Source organism: Hylobates moloch, unplaced genomic scaffold (assembly GCF_009828535.3).
Source record: "Hylobates moloch isolate HMO894 unplaced genomic scaffold, HMol_V3 SCAFFOLD_9, whole genome shotgun sequence".
Lineage (NCBI taxonomy): Eukaryota > Metazoa > Chordata > Mammalia > Primates > Hylobatidae > Hylobates > Hylobates moloch.
The window spans coordinates 95,755,049-95,778,347 of NW_026652284.1; the positions used below are offsets into that span (position 1 = coordinate 95,755,049).

Here is a 23,299-nt window from a genome sequence, read left to right on the forward strand (position 1 = left end):
CACACATGCTATAAACTAAAGACAGAAAGATAGATCAAAAAGGTAGGCTGTTTTTAATAAAAGTAAAAATCTAAATTATTACTAAATGCTTTCATAAATTATTGCCATTTTCCTTAAATGCAGAAAGGAATGCTTTATTGGCCCCTACCAAGGTCATTCTGGTGTCCCTAATACTTAAAATAACATTTACTTCTTTCTAATCAATGTAAAATGTTATATCCCAGTTTTCATTTGCAATTATTTTGCCTTTTCAGGAGTATCTCTGCAACCGTCAATATGACCCGTCAGGATGAATATAAAATCAAATCCTAATCCAAGATACAAGAAATATCCTCACTGAAAGAAAGATTATAGCAAAAGCCTTATAATCTAAAACTGGAACAAGGCATGAATTATTATCATGTGCAACCATAAAGATTAGTAACATTTTTGGAAGACTGTGAAAACATCAAACTACCATGAAATATGCCCAGAATTGTGAAGCTTAGCTAATTCCATGAGAAGACTTTCCCAAATTTAAAAAAAAATGCTAGGATTGTTTTCCACAATAAGAGGCTAAAAGGTGTCTTTAGACAACTCTGAATATACTTGTGTGAAGTAGCTATGGAGCATGTCCATCTCTTCTGCTAGATCTAGCAGGCTACCTGTCTGGTACTGGGAACTTGGTTTTAACATGTATATAAGAATTCACATTTCATTTCTAATAACTTTTTCTGTACAAAGAGACAATACAAAGTACAAACCTGCACATCATAAGTCCCATTTAGTAAAACAGGCCTTGAAGAATTGATGTCCTGCAGCACACCAGAAAACACAGAACGGTTGACCTTCTGGAAGTCTTTGGAATGGCTGAACTGCACCATGTTATGAAGGGCCAAGATTTTGCTGTCCAGCTCAGCATCCTGCCTGGTGCGGTTATGCAGTCCTAAGTGATACTTTCGGAAGTGCTTAATCAGATCTGTGGGGTCGTTGCCATAGTAACCATATCCACAGATATTGCATTTAAAGTCCTGAAGTTCTGGAGACAGAGGTGCCGGGTCTGGGTTGTCATTCACCAGTAAGTCAGTTTTGGATTTATTCAGTCTTACACCCCCATCTGAAGGCACTTGTGGGTTTTTTGAGGCCACTGAAACTGGGCTCAAACCTTGACAATTGGCTTGACCACTCTGTGCTTGCCCTGTTTCCTCCGTAGCCTTTGGTGACATCTTCTGATCTTCCTTTGTCTCCACTGAGTCCCCTGAGGGGGTGCAGGCCATATCTTGAGGGTCATCTGCCTCTGCTCTTTGAGGAGACTTCAAGGGCTCACAGACTCCCCCAGCAGCTGGAGATGAGAAAGCCAACATATTTCTGTCTGTCACCTCATCATGCGGAAAGGAGGGAAGGTTTCCTCCCTTACTGGAGCTTTCATAATTGAAGCCAGCCTTCTCACTCAGGACTGCGCTTTTCAAGTCCTTCTTACTGCTAGAAGATGGATCTTGAACATGCAAGCTATGTTCCTCCTTATGATTTAGTTCTGCAGCATCACTCTGATCCGTATTTTCTGACATCTGATCTGCAGACAATTCTTTGTTCTTTCCAGATACCTTGCTTTCTGTACCTATTGGCTCCAGGATCTGGCCCTCGCCTTCACTCGCAACGTTTCTCAGAGGGGGGTTCTTTTTCCGGACCATATCTGCAAAGATACAGGGAAAAGGAAGATACAATGTTATCTGAAAGTTACAGAGATACAGTTGAATCTGGAATATTTTACTTATGCAAGTTTTTTAAGGTGCGTAATCAAATGCTTCCTCTAGGAAAAAAATCCATTCTAAAAACAGCAAAAAGTTGCGACTAAAACAAACAATTTACATTTAGAATTACTTTTGTAACCAAGACTGGCTTATTTATTATTTTAAGGTGTTTTTAGGAATAATGAAGGATTTATTTTTATTACTAGGTTTACCCTTCCTATTACTTATTCTTTCCTGAAAATATATTTTTGCCCAATTTCTTCCTTCGATTGTAGCTAACAATATATATGCATGCTTATATATTTATATATGGTCTATATTATATATAACATGTACACATGTTATGTTTATAAAATACATATATGTGTTTATCTTTATAGAATACATCACATTTATTTATATGGTACATATATGTATACATAAATAACATAAATTGGAATTCGATATTGTTACCCTATGCAACCGGGATGTAAATATAGTTTCAAACAAAATATCTTCATAGTCAAAAAGACAGAAACAGCTATGTTATAAACAGAGTGAAAACTGCCTCATCACTTTCAGGAAGCAAAGGATGACAAATGTTCCAGCTCTGACCTACCAACAAATTTCTTTAAGCCACATTTGGGGCTTGCCTGAAAGTCAGAAGAAAGACCTGGTATGCATCACAGCGGTGGGATCAGGTTTTCCTAGGACTCTGTCCAGCATGCTGGGGAACCTAATAAGCTCTGGGTGTCCATATGCAGCCTGGTGAAAACAGTACCTGTTCCACCACTGGGAGCACACTGGAAACTGACTAAGAAAGAAGATTAAGCTGAACCATATGACATTTTCCTTGTGTAGCTCAAAGCAGCAAAATATTAGCAGTTTGCTATGGTTCACCTTTACACATGAGCTCAACCATGTCCCTCAAGTTAAGTTAGTGACATCAGTGACTGGGGTCAAAAGAAGAATACTGGAACAAATTCTTCTGCTGGAGTAGAATGAGTCAGAACTTTAAGAATATAAAATAAACTAAGAAACAATTTGTGTAGTGTCAATTAAAGAATGCATTAACAAAGGCTGGTCGAGGACTGGGTTCCGTGGCTGCTGTTTCTTAATCACTCAGCTTAAAAATCTGTCGAGTGCTATGTAAGTCATCACCCCAAATGTCTCTTGGAAAATTCCACCTGTGACATTCTGATTAAAGACTTCTTTGTTAGTTGACTTCGCCATAAGGACTAACAGTTAGTTATACCACAATTATCCAAAACATGCTGAGAAAATCTAAATTAATAACATGAGGTTTAGTCATTTTCATCTATAATTTCTCACAAGTACTGAAGTACCACACTGGCTTTGGATATACAGGTGTACCTTTGCTTCTGAAAAGCTGGTCATGCAAAATTTTTATATGAATCACTGAACAAGGATAGTGCACTAGAGTATAAGGAATCATTTATAAAGTAAAAATGTGCCATAGTGAATAATGTCAAAAATAGTATAATGGTACTTAAGAAAGTACACTGGGCCAAGCACAGGGGCTCACACCTGTAATCCCAGCACTTTTGGAGGCTGCGTCGGGTGGATCACCTGAGGTCAGGAGTTCAAGACCAGCTGGCCAACGTGGCGAAATTCCATCTCTACAAAAAAAATACAAAACTTAGCCAGGCATGGTGGCGCACGCCTGTAATCCCAGCTACTAGGGAGGCTGAGGCAGGAGAACTGCTTGAACCCAGGAGGCGGAGGTTGCAGTGAGCCATGATCGTGCCATTGCACTCCAGCCTGGGTGACAAGAGTGAAACTTCATCTCAAAAAACAAAAAACCAGAAGCAAAAACAAAAACAAAAAGAAAGAAAGTACACTGTTCTTACACATCAATAATGTTATTCGCCAAATATCTATAAAAGCTCCCTCTTGGAACAAAATTACATATACAGGATGGAAGAGTGAAGTTTCCAGTGAAAGTGGCAGCGTTGAGGCAATGTAAATCTGACTGACTTCTGGTGGAAAGAAGGGGAATATAGAATCTTGGTGTCATTCTATTAGGCCCTAAAATTAACGAAACTCGATAACCACTGTTAAAAAAGGAAACACTGGTAAACTGTTTTTTTAATGTTTGCATTTCAATGTCTTATGTGTTATGTCAACCTTTTAGGAGTCCTGTATTCTTTTCTCAGAAGTGACTAAAGAAGCCCTGGGAATGTGTGAAAATACACAGAAAATCGAAGGGCAATTTTACTAGTAGTCAATAAAGGGGAAACAGGGAAAAAAAGACTAAATGAGCAAACTGAAAAAATTAGTTATCATTTAAAATATAAGTTTGGGCAAAATATGCACGGTTTTAACTTGGTCTACAGAAAAGGATATTTTAGGTTGCAATCAAACATTCCTACACATAAAATTGTGAAGGTTTGATACAACTTCTCTTACCTTTCCCTCCAGAATTTCCTGATTGTTAATTTTTTCCATTACACATAACGTCTTCACTAACTATTACAATATAATCTTCCCTTACTGAATAACTATATCATTTGTATTTTGACAGTTTCTGCTTAAGATGACTAGAATCTAACAATCACCTAAATGAAATGAAGAAGGTTACACACAAAAAAGATAAAAATCCTATATCAAAAGACAGGACTCATGAAGAAATGGGGAAGAAATAATCTAATTCATTAAGGTTATCCTTCCGTCAAAATGAAGAGAAAATGGTTTATGCCCATATGTTAACGCCAGGGTGAGCAATTAGGAAAATGGCAACATTTTAAATAGCAAGGGAACCAAGATAAAATACTTAAAAGTGAATAGATCTAAATACATTAGTATTTTAAAAATTAACTTATTTTTCAAAACAAAAAGAAGCTTTAGCTCTAGTTGATTTATTGTTACATTGAACAGATATAATGGGTCATAGTTTAAAGACTACTCAACCAGCATCTTTAGTGGCTGGGAGAAAAGATGACTTAATTAAATTATCATCTTTCTAAAATTTCAGTTCCTTCTTCTACCCAAGAACAGATACTTAGAACACTTATGACTCATGACTGCTTATGCTGAATAGAGCCCTTAATAATATACATTGCAAAGACTGTTAAACTGCTAAAACTTCAAAGAAATATCTGAAAGGTCATTTGGATTTTATTTTGTGTTGTGGGGGCAGGGGCATGTTCTTTAGTTGCTGTTTTGTTAAAAAAAAAAGGGCTTAATTTAGTTGACTATACTTTGAAGTAGCTATAGAAAAAGTAATTTTACTGGAATTATATCATCATAATTTTTCAGAGTGACAGATTATGTAAATATAAGCACATTTGTCATACTTCTAAGTGGAAGAAACTCCCCTAGCAAGTCGTAAGTTAGATACCATAAGACTATAGCCACCCTCAAGTTATTATCTCTAAGACAAATAACAGATTGCACGATGTTTTACTGTGTGCCAAGAACTTTTCCAGTTAACATTTTCACTTGAAAAAATAGATCACATACTTGTAAAATCATACCCAGCATTGACTTCATAAGGCATGTGGCTTTAGAGTGCTTTTTACAATTATTAATTCTATTAGTCAACTAGCAGGAGGCTAATGCAATTGTCCTAGAAGACGCTCGGAAGACACAGAAGACATTTTGAGAGCTGATCTGTACATCTGCAAAACAAAGCAAAAAAAAATTTTTCCTTCCTAAATGATGTAAACATATTCTCATGTATCACACCTAAAATATATTAATATGCCAGCATCATAAGCTGCCTGAAAGATATAAAAGCATGAGCAGATCTTGAGCAAGATCCTCTCCCTCCCCTGGGTTTTAATAAAGCAACAAGAGAAGGAGGAACATGAGATAAAAGGTTACAGGACATAAGTCATTTTCATAATGAGAGGTGACAGCATGCTGGCAGTCCTCACAGCCCTCGCTCGCTCTCGGCGCCTCCTCTGCCTGGGCTCCCACTTTGGTGGCACTTAAGGAGCCCTTCAGCCCACCGCTGCACTGTGGGAGCCCCTTTCTGGGCTGGCCAAGGCGGGAGCCAGCTCCCTCAGCTTGCAGGGAGGTGTGGAGGGAGAGGCGCTAGCGGGAACCGGGGCTGCGCAAGGCGCTTGCGGGTCGGCTGGAGTTCCGAGTGGGCGTGGGCTTGGCGGCCCCCCCCCCCCCAACTCAGAGCAGCCGGTCGGCCCTGCTGGCCTGGGCAATGAGGGGCTTAGCACACAGGCCAGCGGCTGTGGAGGGTGTACTGGGTCCCCCAGCAGTGCCAACCCACCGGCACTGCGCTCGATTTCTCACCGGATCTTAGCTGCCTTCCCGCGGAGCAGGGCTCGGACCTGCAGCCCGCCATGCCTGAGCCTCCCACCCCCTCCATGGGCTCCTGTGTCACCCGAGCCTCCCCAACGAGCACCACCCCCTGCTCCACAGCACCCAGTCCCATCAACCACCCAAGGGCTAAGGAGTGTGAGCTCACGGCGCAGGACTGGCAGGCAGCTCCACCTGCAGCTCTGGTGCAGGATCCACTGGGTGAAGCCGGCTGGGCTCCTGAGTCTGGTGGAGATGTGGAGAACCTTTATGTCTAGCTCAGGGATTGTAAACACACCAATCAGCACCCTGTGTCTGGCTCGAGGTTTGTGGATGCACCAATCAACACTCTGTGTCTGGCTGCTCTGGTGGGGCCTTGGAGAACCTTTGTGTCCATACTCTGTATCTAACTGATCTGATACGGACGTGGAGAACTTTTATGTCTAGCTCAGGGATGGTAAACACACCATTCAGCGCCCTGTCAGAACAGACCACTCGGCTCTACCAATCAGCAGGACGTGGGTGGGGGCCAGATAAGAGAATAAAAGCAGGCTGCCCCAGCCAGCAGTGGCAACCCACTCGGGTCCCCTTCCACACTATGGAAGGTTTGTTCTTTCGCTCTTTGCAATAAATCTTGCTACTGCTCACTCTTCGGGTCCACACTGCTTTTATGAGCTGTAACACTCACCGCGAAGGTCTGCAGCTTCACTCCTGAAGCCAGCGAGACCACGAGCCCACCGGGAGGAACGAGCAACTCCAGACACGCCGCCTTAAGAGCTGTAACACTCACTGCGAAGGTCTGCAGCTTCACTCCTGAGCCAGCGAGACCACGAACCCACCAGAAGGAAGAAACTCCGAACACATCCAAACATCAGAAGGAACAAACTCCGGACACGCCGCCTTTAGAACTGTAACACTCACCGCAGGGGTCCACGGCTTCATTCTTGAAGTCAGTGAGACCAAGAACCCACCAATTCCAGACACAATAACAGACTGTGATGTTGGTGAAATTATTTAACCTCTAAAACCCCTTCAACCCTAATGACCATAATACTTACCTACATTGGGGTGGGGGTAAAAGATTTTAATTTGTAAATACCAGGAAATGCTTTTATAGGGAAAATCTTAAAGCAATTAAAATATGTAATCACAACAATGAACATAGTCATTAGTTTTGGCAACTCTATTTTAAACTTTATCACCCTACTACATAGCAATATCCTTCATGCAGACTACCTTACCCCCGGAAAAGTTCAAAATGCCCGTTAGAGTAAGTCCACTATCAATTGCCATTTTAGATAATGGGCTAAAAGTGAAGTTGAGAAAGAGGAGGTAAAGAATTTAAAGGAGAACAGCAAAGCTCAAAATTGCTATTTTAAGTCCTCTATTTAATTGTGAGATTAAAAATTGACCTCTGGGGCTATGTAATAGTGAGCAGGCCTACATTTACATTATTCTCCACCTGAACAGCCCATATAATGAGAACGCGTATTATGTGCCAAGATATTTAGGCAGGTTAAAAATATATGTAGCTTTCCCAAAATACTCTATTTGTATTAATTTTCATTGCTGAGATATAAGACATTCCATCTGTAAAAATTATAAATTTCTACTCTTAACCATATTTCCTTCTAAATAAAACAAATCTAAATGCTTTGCTTTCTTAGAAAATGTGTTTACTTTTATAAAAATAGGAGTGCACTATTTCTGTTACCGTATAATTTAGACAGATTTATGCAGTAGAAATAATCAGCATTAGAGCTTAAAAATAATTCTAACTATTTTATCTCACTATTTAAAGTGCTTAAATACATAAGAAAAAAAACCTTCTGTAGAAGACTGATTGATATTCTCAAGAGGGCACCTTCACAGCAAAAGGGATTTGAGTTTTCTATCATTACCTAGATACTGTAAATTAACCACTAGTGTTTTATATTTCATATATTATATATAAATATATACATGTATACATTTAATGACATATTCTTACTCCAACTAACCTTGCAATAGATAATCAAATAAATTATTCAACTAAAGAAATCAACTATCACAGTAATTTAAAAACAGAGCTTAGGTCACACATCAGCTCAACACAGGTGAACTAAAATTTATTTCCATTAGATGAGAAACTCTTTGAAGGTAAGAGGTGTAAATTCTATAAATTCTATATTCTTTATAGTATCTTGACCCTAAGCAAAGTAAAGAATCCAAACCTGAGTAAAAATGGTATGGAAATTGCATATCCAGTTTCTACACCTGATTTAAATCACCTGCTTGTGTGATCAAGGGCAAGTCCTTTTGCTTCTCTGAGCCTCCATCTTTACCTGTGCAATAAGGGAATTTGAATAAATTATTTCTAAAATTCCCCCACCTCTGTGACTCTACTATGGTTCCAGTTAATGGCACTTCAGTTTTACCTTTAAAAAGTTTGCCCAGTTGCACTGAAAGACTATAGAACAGTAAACCACCACCTACTAAGGGTGGTCTAAATACCACTGAAGCCTATCTTTGCCTCAATTTCTCACTTCCCCCAATATTCATTCATTCAGTAAATATATCCAACCTCAGTTATGTGCCAAACACACTAAGCAAGACGACTTTAATTTTATTATTTGTCATTAATTTAAGAAAGAAAGATACGTTTAAAAAGCAAAGAAAATGACTATAAGGAACTCCTCTTCTCAAGGAAAATTGACACTTCTGAGTATCTTTCCAAATATAATTTCATATACATATATGTGTGTGCATATATATGTACAGACACACAAACATTACATTCTGAACAAGACTCTTAAAAAATCAGGAGGGCAAGATCCTGTAATTGGACCTCAGTTTCAAATCTTGTTGCGTATAATATTTAATTATAAGTAACAGTTCTTATTTTCATAATATATAATGCCAGATGACATTTTCTTTTTGTTTTTCCAGCTTATAAAACTGTTAAACTGAAATCAAAGCTTAACACAAAAAGAAAAGTCATCATGGTCTTCGCCTTAAAAAATATGTTTTCTTCCATGCTTGCTTGTATCATCAGCATAACAGTACTGAGTTATTAATTACACATTTCATGTAGCTTTTATTTTTAAAAAAACTTTTAAAAGAGAGAAAAAAGGTTTCTTTTGATCAAAAGTCCCCACAAAGAATTTAAAGAATTAAGCAAGTGATAGCAAAATAAAAGGAAGGTCAAATCTTGGGCCTAGAGCAAACTAGATAGCTTCCATATGAACAATGTGTACAGTTCAGTTTTGAAAGAACATATGTGTTTGCTCATTGGTTTAGGGAAAAAAAAAAAACACTTGAATCCTGTCTACGCCATATATACAGATCAAAATCAGATTGCTTAAGTGAACTATAAAATGCAAGAGAACATTGTTTATCCAATTCACAAACTCAAGAATCACTGAGGGAGTTTAGATGTTTTCTATTTCTTCAGATTCCAGGGCAATACTTCAATGGTAGATCGCTTTTTTTATAAACTGCTTCAAACTTCGTAAACTCAGTGTCAGATCCTGTTCTTTCCTATCCATTTCTATTTAATTTGCTTTCTCTGAATTGACTGTTCCCAAATTTTTTAAAGGTATTTTTGAACATCTTAAATCTTGTTGAGTTTTAAATGTCATCACCTTCAAACAACTTCCACCAAATAAATCTCTTATTAATTCACATCAAACTAATCCAAAATGATCATTTCTATTAACATATGCTTCAGAGCACAAAAGCCCATTAATAGTCATCTGGACACTAGCACTAACCGAAAGCCCTCTGAGATAAAATGCACATTATTTAGATATCCTATTTCAAAGGTTTTGATGCTAGCCCAAACACATTTTATTAGGCTTTTATTTCATCTTGCTATGTTCTCTAGATTTTAAATATCTCATTTCAAATGCACTTGTCTAGGTAAAAGGAGACAGTATGGTAAGTAAGTAATAATGTCCTATTTGCCTAAGTGAATCTTCATATATCCAAATACCTGTTAAAGAAAAAAATTCATTAACCATTGTACTTTTATAAGAAAATTACAAAACATTTTTTTTTCAAAGACTTTAGGCTATAGTCATAATGACACTGTAAGACACACATATATATATAAAAAAAGAATGCACCTATTTCACTAACTAGGGAAACTAAAACAGAGCAAGAATACATCACGGAGCCTCAAAAGGCAAGGGGAATTGATTATTTTTCCTTTCATAACCGGTGAGAGGCAAATGTATTAAAATCCTTGATTTGAATAAGATCACAATTTCACTGTGCAAATTAAGAAATGTTACCATTTGTTTCCCTGCAGAAAAGTAGTTTTTCCTTTTGTTTTCCTCTCAAAACACACACACACACACACACACACACACACAATTAAAATATCTGCAATGACAACTGTTGATTCACATAGGCCAATCTGACTTTACGTTTGCAGACGAGTCAGTTTCAACTTCATCCCTACTTCTCTGTTAAACTTAGACTTTTTCAACTGGTCTCTGGGCAAAGAGCCAAGCACAGCACTTAAATTCAAAAAGAGTAGCTCATCGAAGAGTATAAATGTTTCTATTTATCTTGATGGTTATGATGTGAATTGACATTTTATTGTATGTAAATTAGATTTTCACTCATAACAAAAATAACGAGTGCTGTGCTTTGTAGGAATGCCTTTGACTATGTTCCCAGCATTTGGTGGAAACTATCATTGAATAGTAAAGGTAGTTTAATATTTTTATGTATTAATGTTGCTTTTTTCTGTTTTCCTACCTGTTAATCAATAGAAAAGAAAATCTCAATTATTAACTCAATCCGCCAATATAACTAACAGCTTTCTTTGTTCTCCCTTAATAAATCTGTGCCAATCACAGCAAATCCATTTGGTAAACTGACACACATATACAGTATAGTGAATCTAATAGATGCTTACCATAAAGATAACATAGTGCAATTAGAATGCTCGCTGTCTTCACAGCACCAGTAAGCCAAGCATATTCAGTAACTTTTATTACTATTAGTAGTATTAAAAGTGCCAAATTTAAGATTAAAACAGATGTTGTGAAGACATACTGAGAACTTATACCTGTAATGTACTCTGTACATGTGCATGTGCATGTGTGTGTATCTCTAAAATGAAGGGAAGTAAGTTTGTGCCTTCATATGCAATAGTTCTTCCTCATGAAACTAGGAAATAACTCACAAAGCACTAGGCTCACCCCTACTCTACCACAGGGAGCAGTTTAAATGGCCTGCACCCATCTGAGAGCCAATGGACTAAGGACAACCGTAGACGTATCCAACAGATAACATAAACATTACAATGAACCAGCTAATCCATTCACAAAACAAAAGGGATTTAGAAATTTGGTACGAAATACAAAATTTGGTTTAGCTACCACCCTATTTAGTGCCAACTACTTATTTTAACCTAATTAGCGTCATTTTTCCCTCTGACAAAAACAAATTACACACACACACACAGGAGTCATTTTCTCTCTTTTGTTAAGTATGGAGAAATATTCCAAAGAAAACTGATCTTAAAATATATATATACTTGAAAGCAACTTCTCATAATAAGATTAAATCACTTTTTCCTGACTTCTAGGATATGAAAAGCTTTATATATGGGCGAAAAAAGTAAACATATAATCCATTCATAATTTGAAGTTGGATAAGTAACAGGCTGCGAAAGCTTCAACTATAAGAATCTTTTTTGAAAAAATATTATGGTATTTCAGAACATTCTGCCATGCTCACCACAAGTTTAGCTAAGCTCTGCCTGGGATTTTAATATGGTAACTGTTTAAGCATAGATGACAAGAAACCCAAGACTTGTCTCTACACTCTTCCCATAATATCAGCTTCAAAAAAAGAAATGAAAGGAGATTCCTTGGTCAAATTAAGTTTAATGGAAACTGTATAATATATATCCCTCCCAGAGATCCACAATATACATTAGCGTTTACAGATCTAAGAAGTCCTAGGGATTGGAGAGGGTGACGTGTGTTCAATTTGGACTGAAATTTCCCAATCTCATTTGGCTTTATGTCACATAGTGCCATTTAGCCAACAAAACTAATGTTCTGCTGAACATTAGTGGGAAAGGCCACTCTAAGAAAGTAAGGCATAGCATTAGGAGATATACCTAATGCTAAATGACGAGTTAATGGGTGCAGCACACCAACATGGCACATGTATACATATGTAACAAACCTGCACATTGTGCACATGTACCCTAAAACTTAAAAGTAAAATAATAATAATAAAATTTTTTAAAAAAGAAAGTAATGTTCAACGAAGAAATTTAACCAAGATTTTAACGCATGCGTAGTTAAGGAAAAAAAAAAAAACAGTATTCCTTCATTAACTTGGCAAAAAAAGACTAAGATGTTTTGTTATGAAGTGGGCTGTTTTGAAGGATTTGTTTTTGTTTTTGTTTTTTGGTTTTTTTTTCCAGAAGAGCTATCTATGTTAAAAGGAGATTGAGGCGTATCATCATTGAAGATTTACAATCCGAATTTTTTTGAAAGAATGTGTAGTGGCAGGGCATTACAGATAGAACATTGGATTTTAAAAAGGGAACGGATAAAACACCTATGTACAATAAAATCCCACGTGTCCAAATTATACATTCATAAACATATGTGGATATAAACTCAATGTTATCTTTGAGCTAAACAGATTATACAGATATCACTGCATAAAGAAGCTCTATTTTTTCAACTATTGTTGCTAATGCTGTCCAGCTACTGTGATCAGTTTAAAACCTTATACGCTACATTTGTCATTATTTTATAATAACTTAAATTTTATCTGATTAAAATTGAGCCAGGAACCAAGATATGGCAAAGGCTTTTAATTAAATATGGAATGTGGAAAGACCCAGGATTGCACTGAGGCATCTTCAGTTCATATAGTTACAATCGGTAGTTCTCAAATGCTTGCAGGTACCTCAGATCTATCCCACATGCTCCTCCCTGATTATTAATAAATACTTTCTTCTCCACTCAGTCTGTGTCCCCAGATCCAGCTGTCCTAACAATGAAGGATAGAAAACCAATGCCTGGGGTCACAATCAGTAAACACATATCTATTACAGACCCTATCTCACCCTTGAAAATCCCAAGCAGATCCCATAGCTTTATGGGCTTTTGAATTTTGTTTTATCATTATTGCATTATTTTACCCCCCAAAGATTAAAACAAAAGATCAGAAAGAAAGAAAGAAAATAAAAACTAGATTAGGTAGATGTCAAAGTAAAACTGAAACAGGTAATTAATCTTAAATTAATTGTAAACACAAAGCCAGACAGAGTGGTGAGATTCAAGCCTGAGAGGATGACCACGAGTTCCTTCTGGACCCATCCCATACAGCCTCGATTTTACACATTCACATAGGAGAGGAAGAATAGTGATGTGATATGCATGAGTAAGGCTACAGAATTCGGCAGAAATTAGCTCACTTGTTAAGTATTTTGTATAGGCAACCTCATCAATCTTCACTTTCAAATTCAGTATAAACTTAAGAATCTATCTAAACATACACAGAGCCATACACACACACACACCCCTTTAGAAAATATTTTCACCATCTGCACCCCAATTATCAGTTTCTCCATCAATCTTGTTGTGGACACCTATCATAACAGAGTAAGGGAAACACACAAATATAATCCCAGATTCAGGTGTTTTACAAATAGTTCTTTCAGAATTTAATTGAATGTTGAAAGAAACCAAAAGTCAGAGGTAGATTTTTTTAAGGCCTATGATCTTCAATGTTGATACATATTCTGACCTGACTTTTTAGCTAATAAAAAAAAAATTTCATGTTCTTATTATATGAGCCAGGAACTGTGCCAAGAGTGCATTATCTCATTTGATTTTAATTTGGATGAACAATACTTTAAGTACTATTATCATTCACAGTTTACAGATAATGCAGCTAAGACAAGGAGAAGTTAAATCGCTTGTCTAGGCGCAGACCTAGCATATGAACAAGTTGGGTCTGAAGGAATCTAAAGACCACTTGGTTTACCAATGCATTTCTCATAAACACTAACAACAGTTAACCAATGCAAAAGGTGATAACATTTTAAGAAACTTACAAGAGAACACAATCTACAAGACGCCATGTTACAAACGCTGCTATCAAACATATTTGTCTGCCTCTATAGTTATGTCAAGTGAATGAATATACAATCTTCCCAATATTCTCACAGACTACCAGATTATCCTAACTTTCGAATCTGCCTCATAATGCCTAACACATCACCAACATTAGCAAACTACATGTCTCTAAAATGGATTCACTTCTACAAAGCCCTCTACAATTTTCACAAGCAAAACTCAGTCTTCTCCAATGTCATGTGGCACCTTGTGCATATCTTCTCTCGAGGTACCTGCCACTTCACACGGAATTATGTGTTTATGTTTTAGGCTACCCCTCTAGACTGTGAAACTCTTCAAACCAGAAAATATATTATGATTTATATTATCATTGTTGTTAATTCAAAATATTAATAGCTATCCATTCATATATGATACTAATCAAAATATTGATATAAAATAATTCAATATATATAAATAGCTACATCTCATCAGTGATCTCAAGCTTTTTCCAGGTGCAACACATCTGAGGCTCATTTCCATCATTAGCACTGGCAGACTATGATGGGGTGACTATTGCAGAGGAATAAAGTATAATAGCATATTGGCACAAGGGACATGCAAGTTTTTAAAAAGCCAAGTGATACTAATATGCCCTTCCTCACAGTGACAGCCTATGACACAGCAGGCACTCGCTCTTATTGGATGGATGGATGGATGGATGGATGGATGGATGGATGGATGGATGTTGACACACTTAGAAATTTCTATATATTGCTTTTGTCTTCAAGGAAAGTCTGAATCTCTTGATATTAAATAGGCTCAGGAAACTAACAGCTAGAAAAATGCTAAAGTTGTCTCAACAACATAATAACAAACCAAATCGAGACATCCAAGGAATCAAGGCATTAAAAATTTTCTCATTTCGGCTGAAAAAAGAATCAAATATCATAGCTCTAGATCCATGAGCACAGATCAAGAAATGTACAAGTCGTGAGAAATAAGAACTATTGAATTTATTTTTTAAAATGGTAAATCACAACCATGTTGGTTTGATTCAGATTCCATAAATGTCTGTATAACTTTGCACATCAAAAATATCTGTAGACTGATTACACAGAGGAAAGTTCATTAAAAATTGGCACACTCTTTATTTAGTTATAATTCTATAATAAGAGTACCATAATCAGTAAAATGAATTTGTATGTTTGTATATTTGGATGATTATGTATGTTTTATACATGAACATCATATGGTATGTAATAGGTTTATTAAATATATAATGTTTACTATAAATATATGCATTTATATATACATATGTTTTATTTACAAATTTTTCATTCTGTATTCTCCAACATTCCAAAATTCAAAATAAACTGTACAAGTAGCATAATACATAAAAAATAGTTTATCTTTTAAGAGAATAGCCTGGAACATAAAAAGAATACAGACAAGCCTCAAACATCTGGATTAGACTCCAAGAAACTTAAAACATTCAGAAGGACACAAAACCAGAAGTTTAATTTTAAAATGCACATACACACACAAACACACACACACACACACACACACACACCAATTCTCACAGTATTACTTCCTGAATTTCTCAAACTGGAAACAAGCCAAATCTGTAACACCAGTAGAATAGATTTTTTAAAGTTGTGGTACATGATTATAAAATACAATACCTGTTCATACAACAGAATATTATGGTACAATACAAATGAACAAACTACATACAACATGAATGAATTTTACAAACATGATGCTGAGTTTGACATGACAGACACAAACGAATGCATGCTTTCAATGTATATGAACACGTGGAAAGTTCAAAAACAAGTAGATGTAAAGTGTTTAGCAGTCAGGAGAGTGACCGATTCCTGTAGGAGGAAGAAAGAGACGAGGAGGAGCACAAAGGAATTCTAGAGTACTGGCAATACTGTATTTCTTGACATGAGTGATAGTTACACAGGTGTATTTGTTTTGTAGTAATTCATTGAGCTACAGACTTAAGATCTGTGCACTTTTCATCTAAAGTTTAAGAGTGTATGTGCGACTTTTTCAGTGAAACAGCAGTTGCTCTGCAGAGAGCATGGAGTAATACATTGAGGAGAATACATTTGAGCTGCGATATTTTGATGAGCAAATCAAGCAGTCCAATAGAGTGGAATGGGTCACTGACACCTCAGGCTGAATTGTACAGGAGAAAGGGCCAGGATGTGCCCCAGCAGGCAAACAGGTGGTAAAAGAAGGAAGAGAAGAGAAATTGAAAAGAAAGCGTTCTGAACAAAAGGGATTTCAAAGGGTGAGGGGTTTGAAAAGAGAGATGAAGGGCAAAAACAAGAGTAGAAAGCAACAGACACCCTAACAGGGGTGAAGATAATCAGAGACAGGCAAACCGAAGAGAGAATAAGAACTCTGTATGTGATTCTGTTGCTGGTGGTGGTGGTGGAAGGACAAGCACAGACACACATCTGTAGATATTAAATGTTCCATGAGGATGCACTACCTTGATTATATGACAAAGACAAGCTATGTAAAGGTGGAAGAGAACTAATATTTCTTGAGCACTTATTATGACCAGCCATTTGCTTACTGGCTCACGTAATTTCCCGAGTTGGTTTTCACCAAAAGCCTGATAGTTATTTAGTAGTCCTATTTTACAAATGAGGAAACTGGAACTGAAAGGGGGTTAAGGTAACCTGCTTACCCAAGAAGACTTTAGGGAACAGATGAGCAAATAAAAAAATACTGTGGTTTTTTCAGAGGATTCATGTATCTAATATTCTGAATATTTTTATAAGGCTGAATAAATGCTGTGTTTACATGAAGTGTGTGCTAGATTCTACCTTCATCTAAGGTGGTTGCTGTAAATCTATGTAATACCAGTAGACTGAGGTATCCCATCTCACAAACAGAATAACAAGTGGTTTCTTATTTTGCATAAAAAAGATAAGTTAATAGGTAAAATGTCATCAGTTTTCAACTTTATACCTGGTTAATATTTTCTTAAGATTTTGGCTTCTAGTATCAAATGGCTTCTAATGTGTACTAGTAACTAACAACAAAAAAAAAAAGGCAGCACACAAATGTGTTAACAAGAAAACTTGAAAATCTTATTCCTTAAAACAATTTCATGTGGCATTTAGTCTTTGTTTTGTAGGTACACACAGATATAATACAATCACATTTTATTGCACATAATTTGCCCCATCTTTGTATGATATGATAATTTAACACTATTCCATGGAGTTTCTCAGACAGAATCACAAAGTCCAAGACTACAGTCACCTTAACAAGCTTGAGAACTTTGGGTTTAAGCAAAGTAAGAATTAGTTGACTGATCCCCAATCTACGAATGCTTTACATGTTCTAGAAGTCAAAGCATAAATAATGCTTTACATGTTTTACTGGGCTCTACAGGAAATAAGCCTACACATGGAAAGAAAAGGATGTTTGTTAAAGAAGCAACATAATACCCAGGAAAAAGTAGCACTCTATAGGATTACTTAAAGTTAATCACATCCATTCGTCTTTTCAACTTTTTGCAAAACAGCATTTCATAGTAACAGTTTTACCTGATTATTTCAAAAGCAAATTACTACAGATTTCACCTAAACAGTACTGGTATCTGGTGGTATTACCACCATCTTCATACCTGCTAATGATACCTTGTTTATTGAGCCTGCAAACCAGGGTGCTATTCAGAAAATACAATACTGTTATTTAAATGACTTCGTAAAAGAGTTAACACATCATGAGAGTACCAAACAGTACTTTTAATCCTGTTGTAACATTAAGAATGCCTTGTTTTAATATCAAAATAGAACAAGTTATATTAAATGTGAGACATTATGGCAGTCATTAAGAAAGAAAATTGCAGCCTACTAAGTGTTTACCATCTTCCTAGGTTTAAAAAAAAAAAAAAAAGATAAAAAGAAGAAAGACAGGTTGTTGTAGGTCCCAAAATATCCTGCCCTGGTTTACTGAGATAAAAGTGGAATTCTCCTTCATGAAGTCTCACCAATGTAGTCCAGATGAGCTAAAATAATAGATGAACCCTGGCAGGTAATGCGTGTAGTCCAGGGTATGAACAGTGAAAAAACCACATGAAATACTTTGGAGAGTGTTAACCAGTTAAAAGACAGCACTGTTCAAGAATATTTTCTGATGACCAGAATACTGCTTGAGAGATGACTGCAATAGTCTTTGATGCAATAAGTTAGAATGCAGTTAGTCCTGTCAAAAAGTCCTATACTTTATCCATTTGTGCATCTACCACTTCCCTTTCATGAAAACTCTGCAAGTAATTATCCAAACAAGCTGATATGAGAATTTTTTTCTTCCCCAGAAACCAAGGTCAAAGATATTTGCTGGCATCAGCACTCATTTTGCACTAAATCCTATTTTTGGGCAAATATTACAAACTGACCAAGTAATATGATAACTGATGCTCCTAAGTCAAAACTCACATAACATTTATTCATTCAACATAGTTTTTGAGGGCCAACTACCTGTCAGGCATTGAGTAAAGTGTTGAGTAAGGTGCTGAGGATACAACCGTGAACAAGGCAGAGAAGAAGCTTACCCTGAGTGAGCTTATAGTCTACCTTGAGAAAAGAAATAAATAAACAAGGAAGAGCAGTGACTGATCCCAGTTTGCTATAACAACAAGGGGTTATGGGGGTAAAAAGGAAGAACGCAAACAAGGATAGCAAAAACTGGCCAGGTGAAAAGAGAGGATTGAGTGATTCCAACAGAAGAAATGGCAGAAGACCTGGGAAAGGCCTGGATGAAGAGAGAATGTGGCTTCTTAAGGGAACTGAGACAAGTTCAGTGGTATTAGCAATTTCTGTGGTGCTTGGTTAAATTTTTCAATTCCAGGAAATAAAAGATTAATACATAAATATTGTAGAAAATTTGTTTTCCTGAAAATATTAGATAATAATATATCATATGTATTGACCAAAGTTTACATCAAGTTTTCATACATAATGTTTACTACTGGATTATGTATAGTTTTCCTACATAATTATGTCAAGTAAAAAAGCATTACTGAAACGACATAAATTTTTTATTTAAAATATTTATTTAAAATATTGTCTGATTTTGATGCATTTTTTCATTTTCTGATAAGATAATGCCAATCATCCTGTTTTTTTTATCATCGGGAATTAAATATAACCCTGTAAATATAATCATTATATTCTATATATTACATATTAATGTATATGTACATACATATAATTTATTTTAAATTGATCTCTTCCTAAAAGCTTAATAGTCTGGCTATGAAGCACAAGATGACACATTTAATTTCCAATAGGTTTCCCGTTTACTGTGCCACAGATGCAGAGGCATTGATGGTTTTAAAATCACTCTTGTCCATCAGGCTGGAAAATAAAGTACCAATGCAATACCAAATGTCATACATACATTCTTCTTATGGGCAAGGGCATTTCAGACTTCTAAAATTTCCAATCAATTAATTTATTCATATATTATGTATTTATTGGGCATATAATATGTTTAAATTTGAAGAGAAAATTATTGCTCTCTAAGAAGCAATAATCTACCTTTGTTAAAGAAACAAGGCTCACATTAAACATTTCAGTAATAATACAGGATGAGGCATGATTTTGCACCAAAATGAGCAGTGTAAACAGTAAATTCCCTGGAAAGTAATCAGTTAAGTACTAGGCTGGGCGTGGTGACTCACGCCTGTAACCCCAACACTTTGGGAGCCCGAGGCAGGAGGATAGCTTGAGGCCAGGAGTTCAAGACCAGCCTGGCAAACATGGTGAAACCCTGTCTCTACTAAAAATACAAAAATTAGCTGGGTGTAGTGGCAGGTGCCTGTAATCTCAGCTACTTGGGAGCCTGAGGCAGGAGAATCGCTTGAACCTGGGAGGTGGGGGTTGCAGTGAGCCGAGACTGCACCACCACACTCCAGCCTGGGCAACAGAGTGAGACTCTGTCTAAAAAAAAAAAAAAAAAAGTAATCAGTAAGTACTAAATGTTTGCTATCTTTTATTAATATTTCTATTATTTCTTTCATTCATAATAAAATAACCAATGTGGTCAATGGCAGAGGAAACAGTTAACAGAGATGAGAGTGAAGATTATCCTGAGAGAGAAATAAGAATTGCACAGCTACAGGGGACAGAAAAGGGGATTCCAGCAAACAGGAGTAAGAGAAACAAACGGTTGCTAACAATATTAATATATGTCAAGAAACAGAGAAGAATCTAGGTTTAAAACAAATGGCTCACATGGAAGACATGGTTGCCAAGGTTAATAAGACAGAATCTTGAATCCCAGTTGATGAGGCTGGACCACTTGGAGAAAGCAGGAAGCCACTTGAAGTTTCTAAAAAGAAGAGATTAGGAAAACTAAACTAGATGTGGTGTGACGTGTAGACTGAAGAAGGGAAAGGTAGAAAATGAAGAAAAGTGATAGGTTTCAAAACAAGCCTTCAACGCTGATCATAAAAGGAAGTGGAATTTTTAAAACCTCAGAAATATCGCACAGGTTCAGATAAAAAGATGGGGTGACTGGTATAAAATTAATAGAGACATTAATGATACTGGATTTTTCCAGAATTTATGTGCTATGATCATCTTTATATAGCTATATTGGAGTTACGACTATCAATATTTTATTTATCTGTTACATTGTTTGTATTCTTGCCTGGACAATGTTCTTTTGTTGTCATTCATATTGATATTATCACACCTTAGTACAGTATCCCATAAATGAGTAGGTGCTGCTTAATAAATATTTGCTGCATGAACTTACTGAAGTTATTCATGTTTACTGAACAAGCTTCATGAAACTTATTGAAAAGACAAAAATAGAGCTGATCAACTCACTAACTTAGCTCTTGACACCCATCTGTTTGTTTCCATTGACTGCCTGACTGTACTTAGTGTTTTATTCTAGCCCTGTTTATCCTGATCCATTATAATTCTTAAGTTCTTATACCTGTAGCATTTTATCAGGTTTTCCAAATTATTTAAGAACATAAATTTAGGTTTTCCACAATGAGCCAGATTTTCCCAGTCCCACTGGGAGCTTTCCCAGAACTTGGTCAAAACTCAATGATGATCCCCACTAGTACATCCATGTAAATCAGTAGTTAAAATAAGGGCCAGGAAGGCTTCAACGCAACACACCTCTTTATTTCAAGTCAGATCTATAAAAACGGAGACTTGACAGACCTCAGATTTAGGTGCTAAAGGTTAATCTAAAATTCCATTTTACACCAAAACTCCCCGGTAATCACTCAAGTCTCCCAATGACTTGCCATCCAGACGGAGTTTGTTTTTGAAGTAGGAACGCTGTAAAGTCAGGGTACTTTTCGACAGAGGTTAGTAATCTTTGTGTCCATTCCAAAACTCCTTTAAGACTCTGCAGTGGAGAGCCCAAAGACATGAGTGCAATGAATAAAATAGGTTGATTTGTGAATTTGTGTTAAGGTCATGAAAGTACTTTTAGGCACAAGCCAACACTGCCTTTAAGGTCCCCAAAATTGACATTGTTCTCAAGTGTGAGGTAACAGACCTCACAAAAAAGCTGTGGGCAGAGATCTCCTTGTAGCTCCAAAAGCAAATCCAGGCAAACTACCCCTTTGCCAAAGCTGGACAGGATACAGACATAAATATACACACTTACACACACAGTTTTACACATACACTCAGGAAAGACACAGATTCAAAGGATTATGCAAGCATATTAACCAAAACCAATAGTGGTTTTGGCCAGGTTTTTACCCTCTTCTTTGAGCTTACTCACATCTTTACTTTCTTAATTCCCACAATATATAATATATATAACTGGCCTATTTTACAAAGCTGTTTTTAAGGGAATAAACAGAAAAGAGAGTACAAATTAAATGAATAAGATAATGTATACTAAAATAGATTGTAAATGCAATGTGCTATAATTTCTTGTATTCCTCCTATCCTTCCCCCATTAGACTATAAACTGCTAACAGGTAGCACACACAGTGGCCACTCTATATATAGTGAATGAAGATGCCAGCATCCATTGGGAGAAAGAGATACTTTCTGCACAGATAAATTCAATCACTATATGATTTTATGTATTTATTTCTGAAACAGGGTCTTGCTCTGTTGTCCCAACTAGAGTGCAGTGGCATGACCATTACTCATTGCAGCCTTGACCTTCCAGACTCAAGCAATTCTCCTGCTTCAGCCTCCCAAGTATCTGGGATGACAGGCATGTACTACCATTCTGGGTTAATTGAATTTTATATATTTTTGTAGAGATGAGGTCTCCCTGTGTTGCATAGGCTGGTCTCGAGCTCCTAGGCTCAAGCCATCTTGCCACCTTGGCCTTCCAGAGTGCTGGGATTACAGGCGTAAGCCACAATGTCCAACAGTCAATCATTATATGATTACAAAATGCAGGCAGCCAAACAATTTTGGGTGGAAGGATAAAAGCAAATTGACCAGATTTCCCTTGTTTTCACTTTTCAAAATCATTGACTCCTATGCTTTAAGATCAATGTTTCTCTTAAACAGCTTGTACACTAAAAATATAGTATAAATCAAATAATGGCCGGGTGTGGTGGTTCACGCCTGTAATCCCAGCACTTTGGAAGGCCAAGTCGGTGGACCACTTGAGTCCAGGAGTTGGAGACCAGCCTGGGTGACATGGTGAAACCCAATCTCTACAAAAAGGAAATTAGCCAGGGGTGGTAGCACATGCCTGTAGTTCCAGGTACTCCAGAGGCTGAGGCAGGAGGATGCTTGAGCTTGGGAGGCAGAGGTTGCAGGCAGCTGAGATCGTGCCACTGCACTCCAGCTTGGGCAACAGAGTGAGACCCCATCTCAAAAATAAATAAATAAATAAATAAATAAATAAATAAATAAATAAATAAAAAGTCAAATACTGGTAGTGGAATGTCGGTCACCTGCCTATGTCACTTCATGAGGTAAACACTTGATATAAGACTAACGTCTCTTGTGACAAACTGAGAGACCTTAACTTCTTAGTCAATACTCCGTAGTAGTTACACATATTATTGACAGTATAGTAAATGTACAGTATGTTACAGTATTAGCAACCCATACTTTCACAGTATCAAAACACCTTAATTCCATAATCTGCATCCAGAGAAAGTCTTAAGAAAGATTAAAACACAACTTAAGCATCAACTTTATACTTGATAATTTCAAAAATTTCCAAGAAAAAATAAATTCT

The 23,299-nt window shown here is 36.6% G+C and overlaps 1 protein-coding gene across 3 annotated transcripts in view; it reads right to left on the reverse strand.

The window, feature by feature from the left end:
* TRPS1 (transcriptional repressor GATA binding 1) overlaps positions 1-23,299 on the reverse strand; it is a 260,696-nt gene that overhangs the window by 208,420 nt on the left and 28,977 nt on the right. The window contains exons 2-3 of one of the 3 annotated variants that reach the window (XM_032760299.2): positions 5,207-5,350; positions 744-1,672 (exon numbers count right to left, since the gene is read on the reverse strand). In XM_032760299.2, coding sequence (XP_032616190.1) covers positions 744-1,672; positions 5,207-5,222 — 945 coding nt within the window. In that variant the 5' untranslated portion in view covers positions 5,223-5,350. Of the gene's footprint in view, positions 1-743; positions 1,673-5,192; positions 5,351-23,299 lie in introns of all 3 variants that reach the window. The other 2 variants (XM_032760298.2, XM_032760300.2) reach the window with 2 other exon arrangements.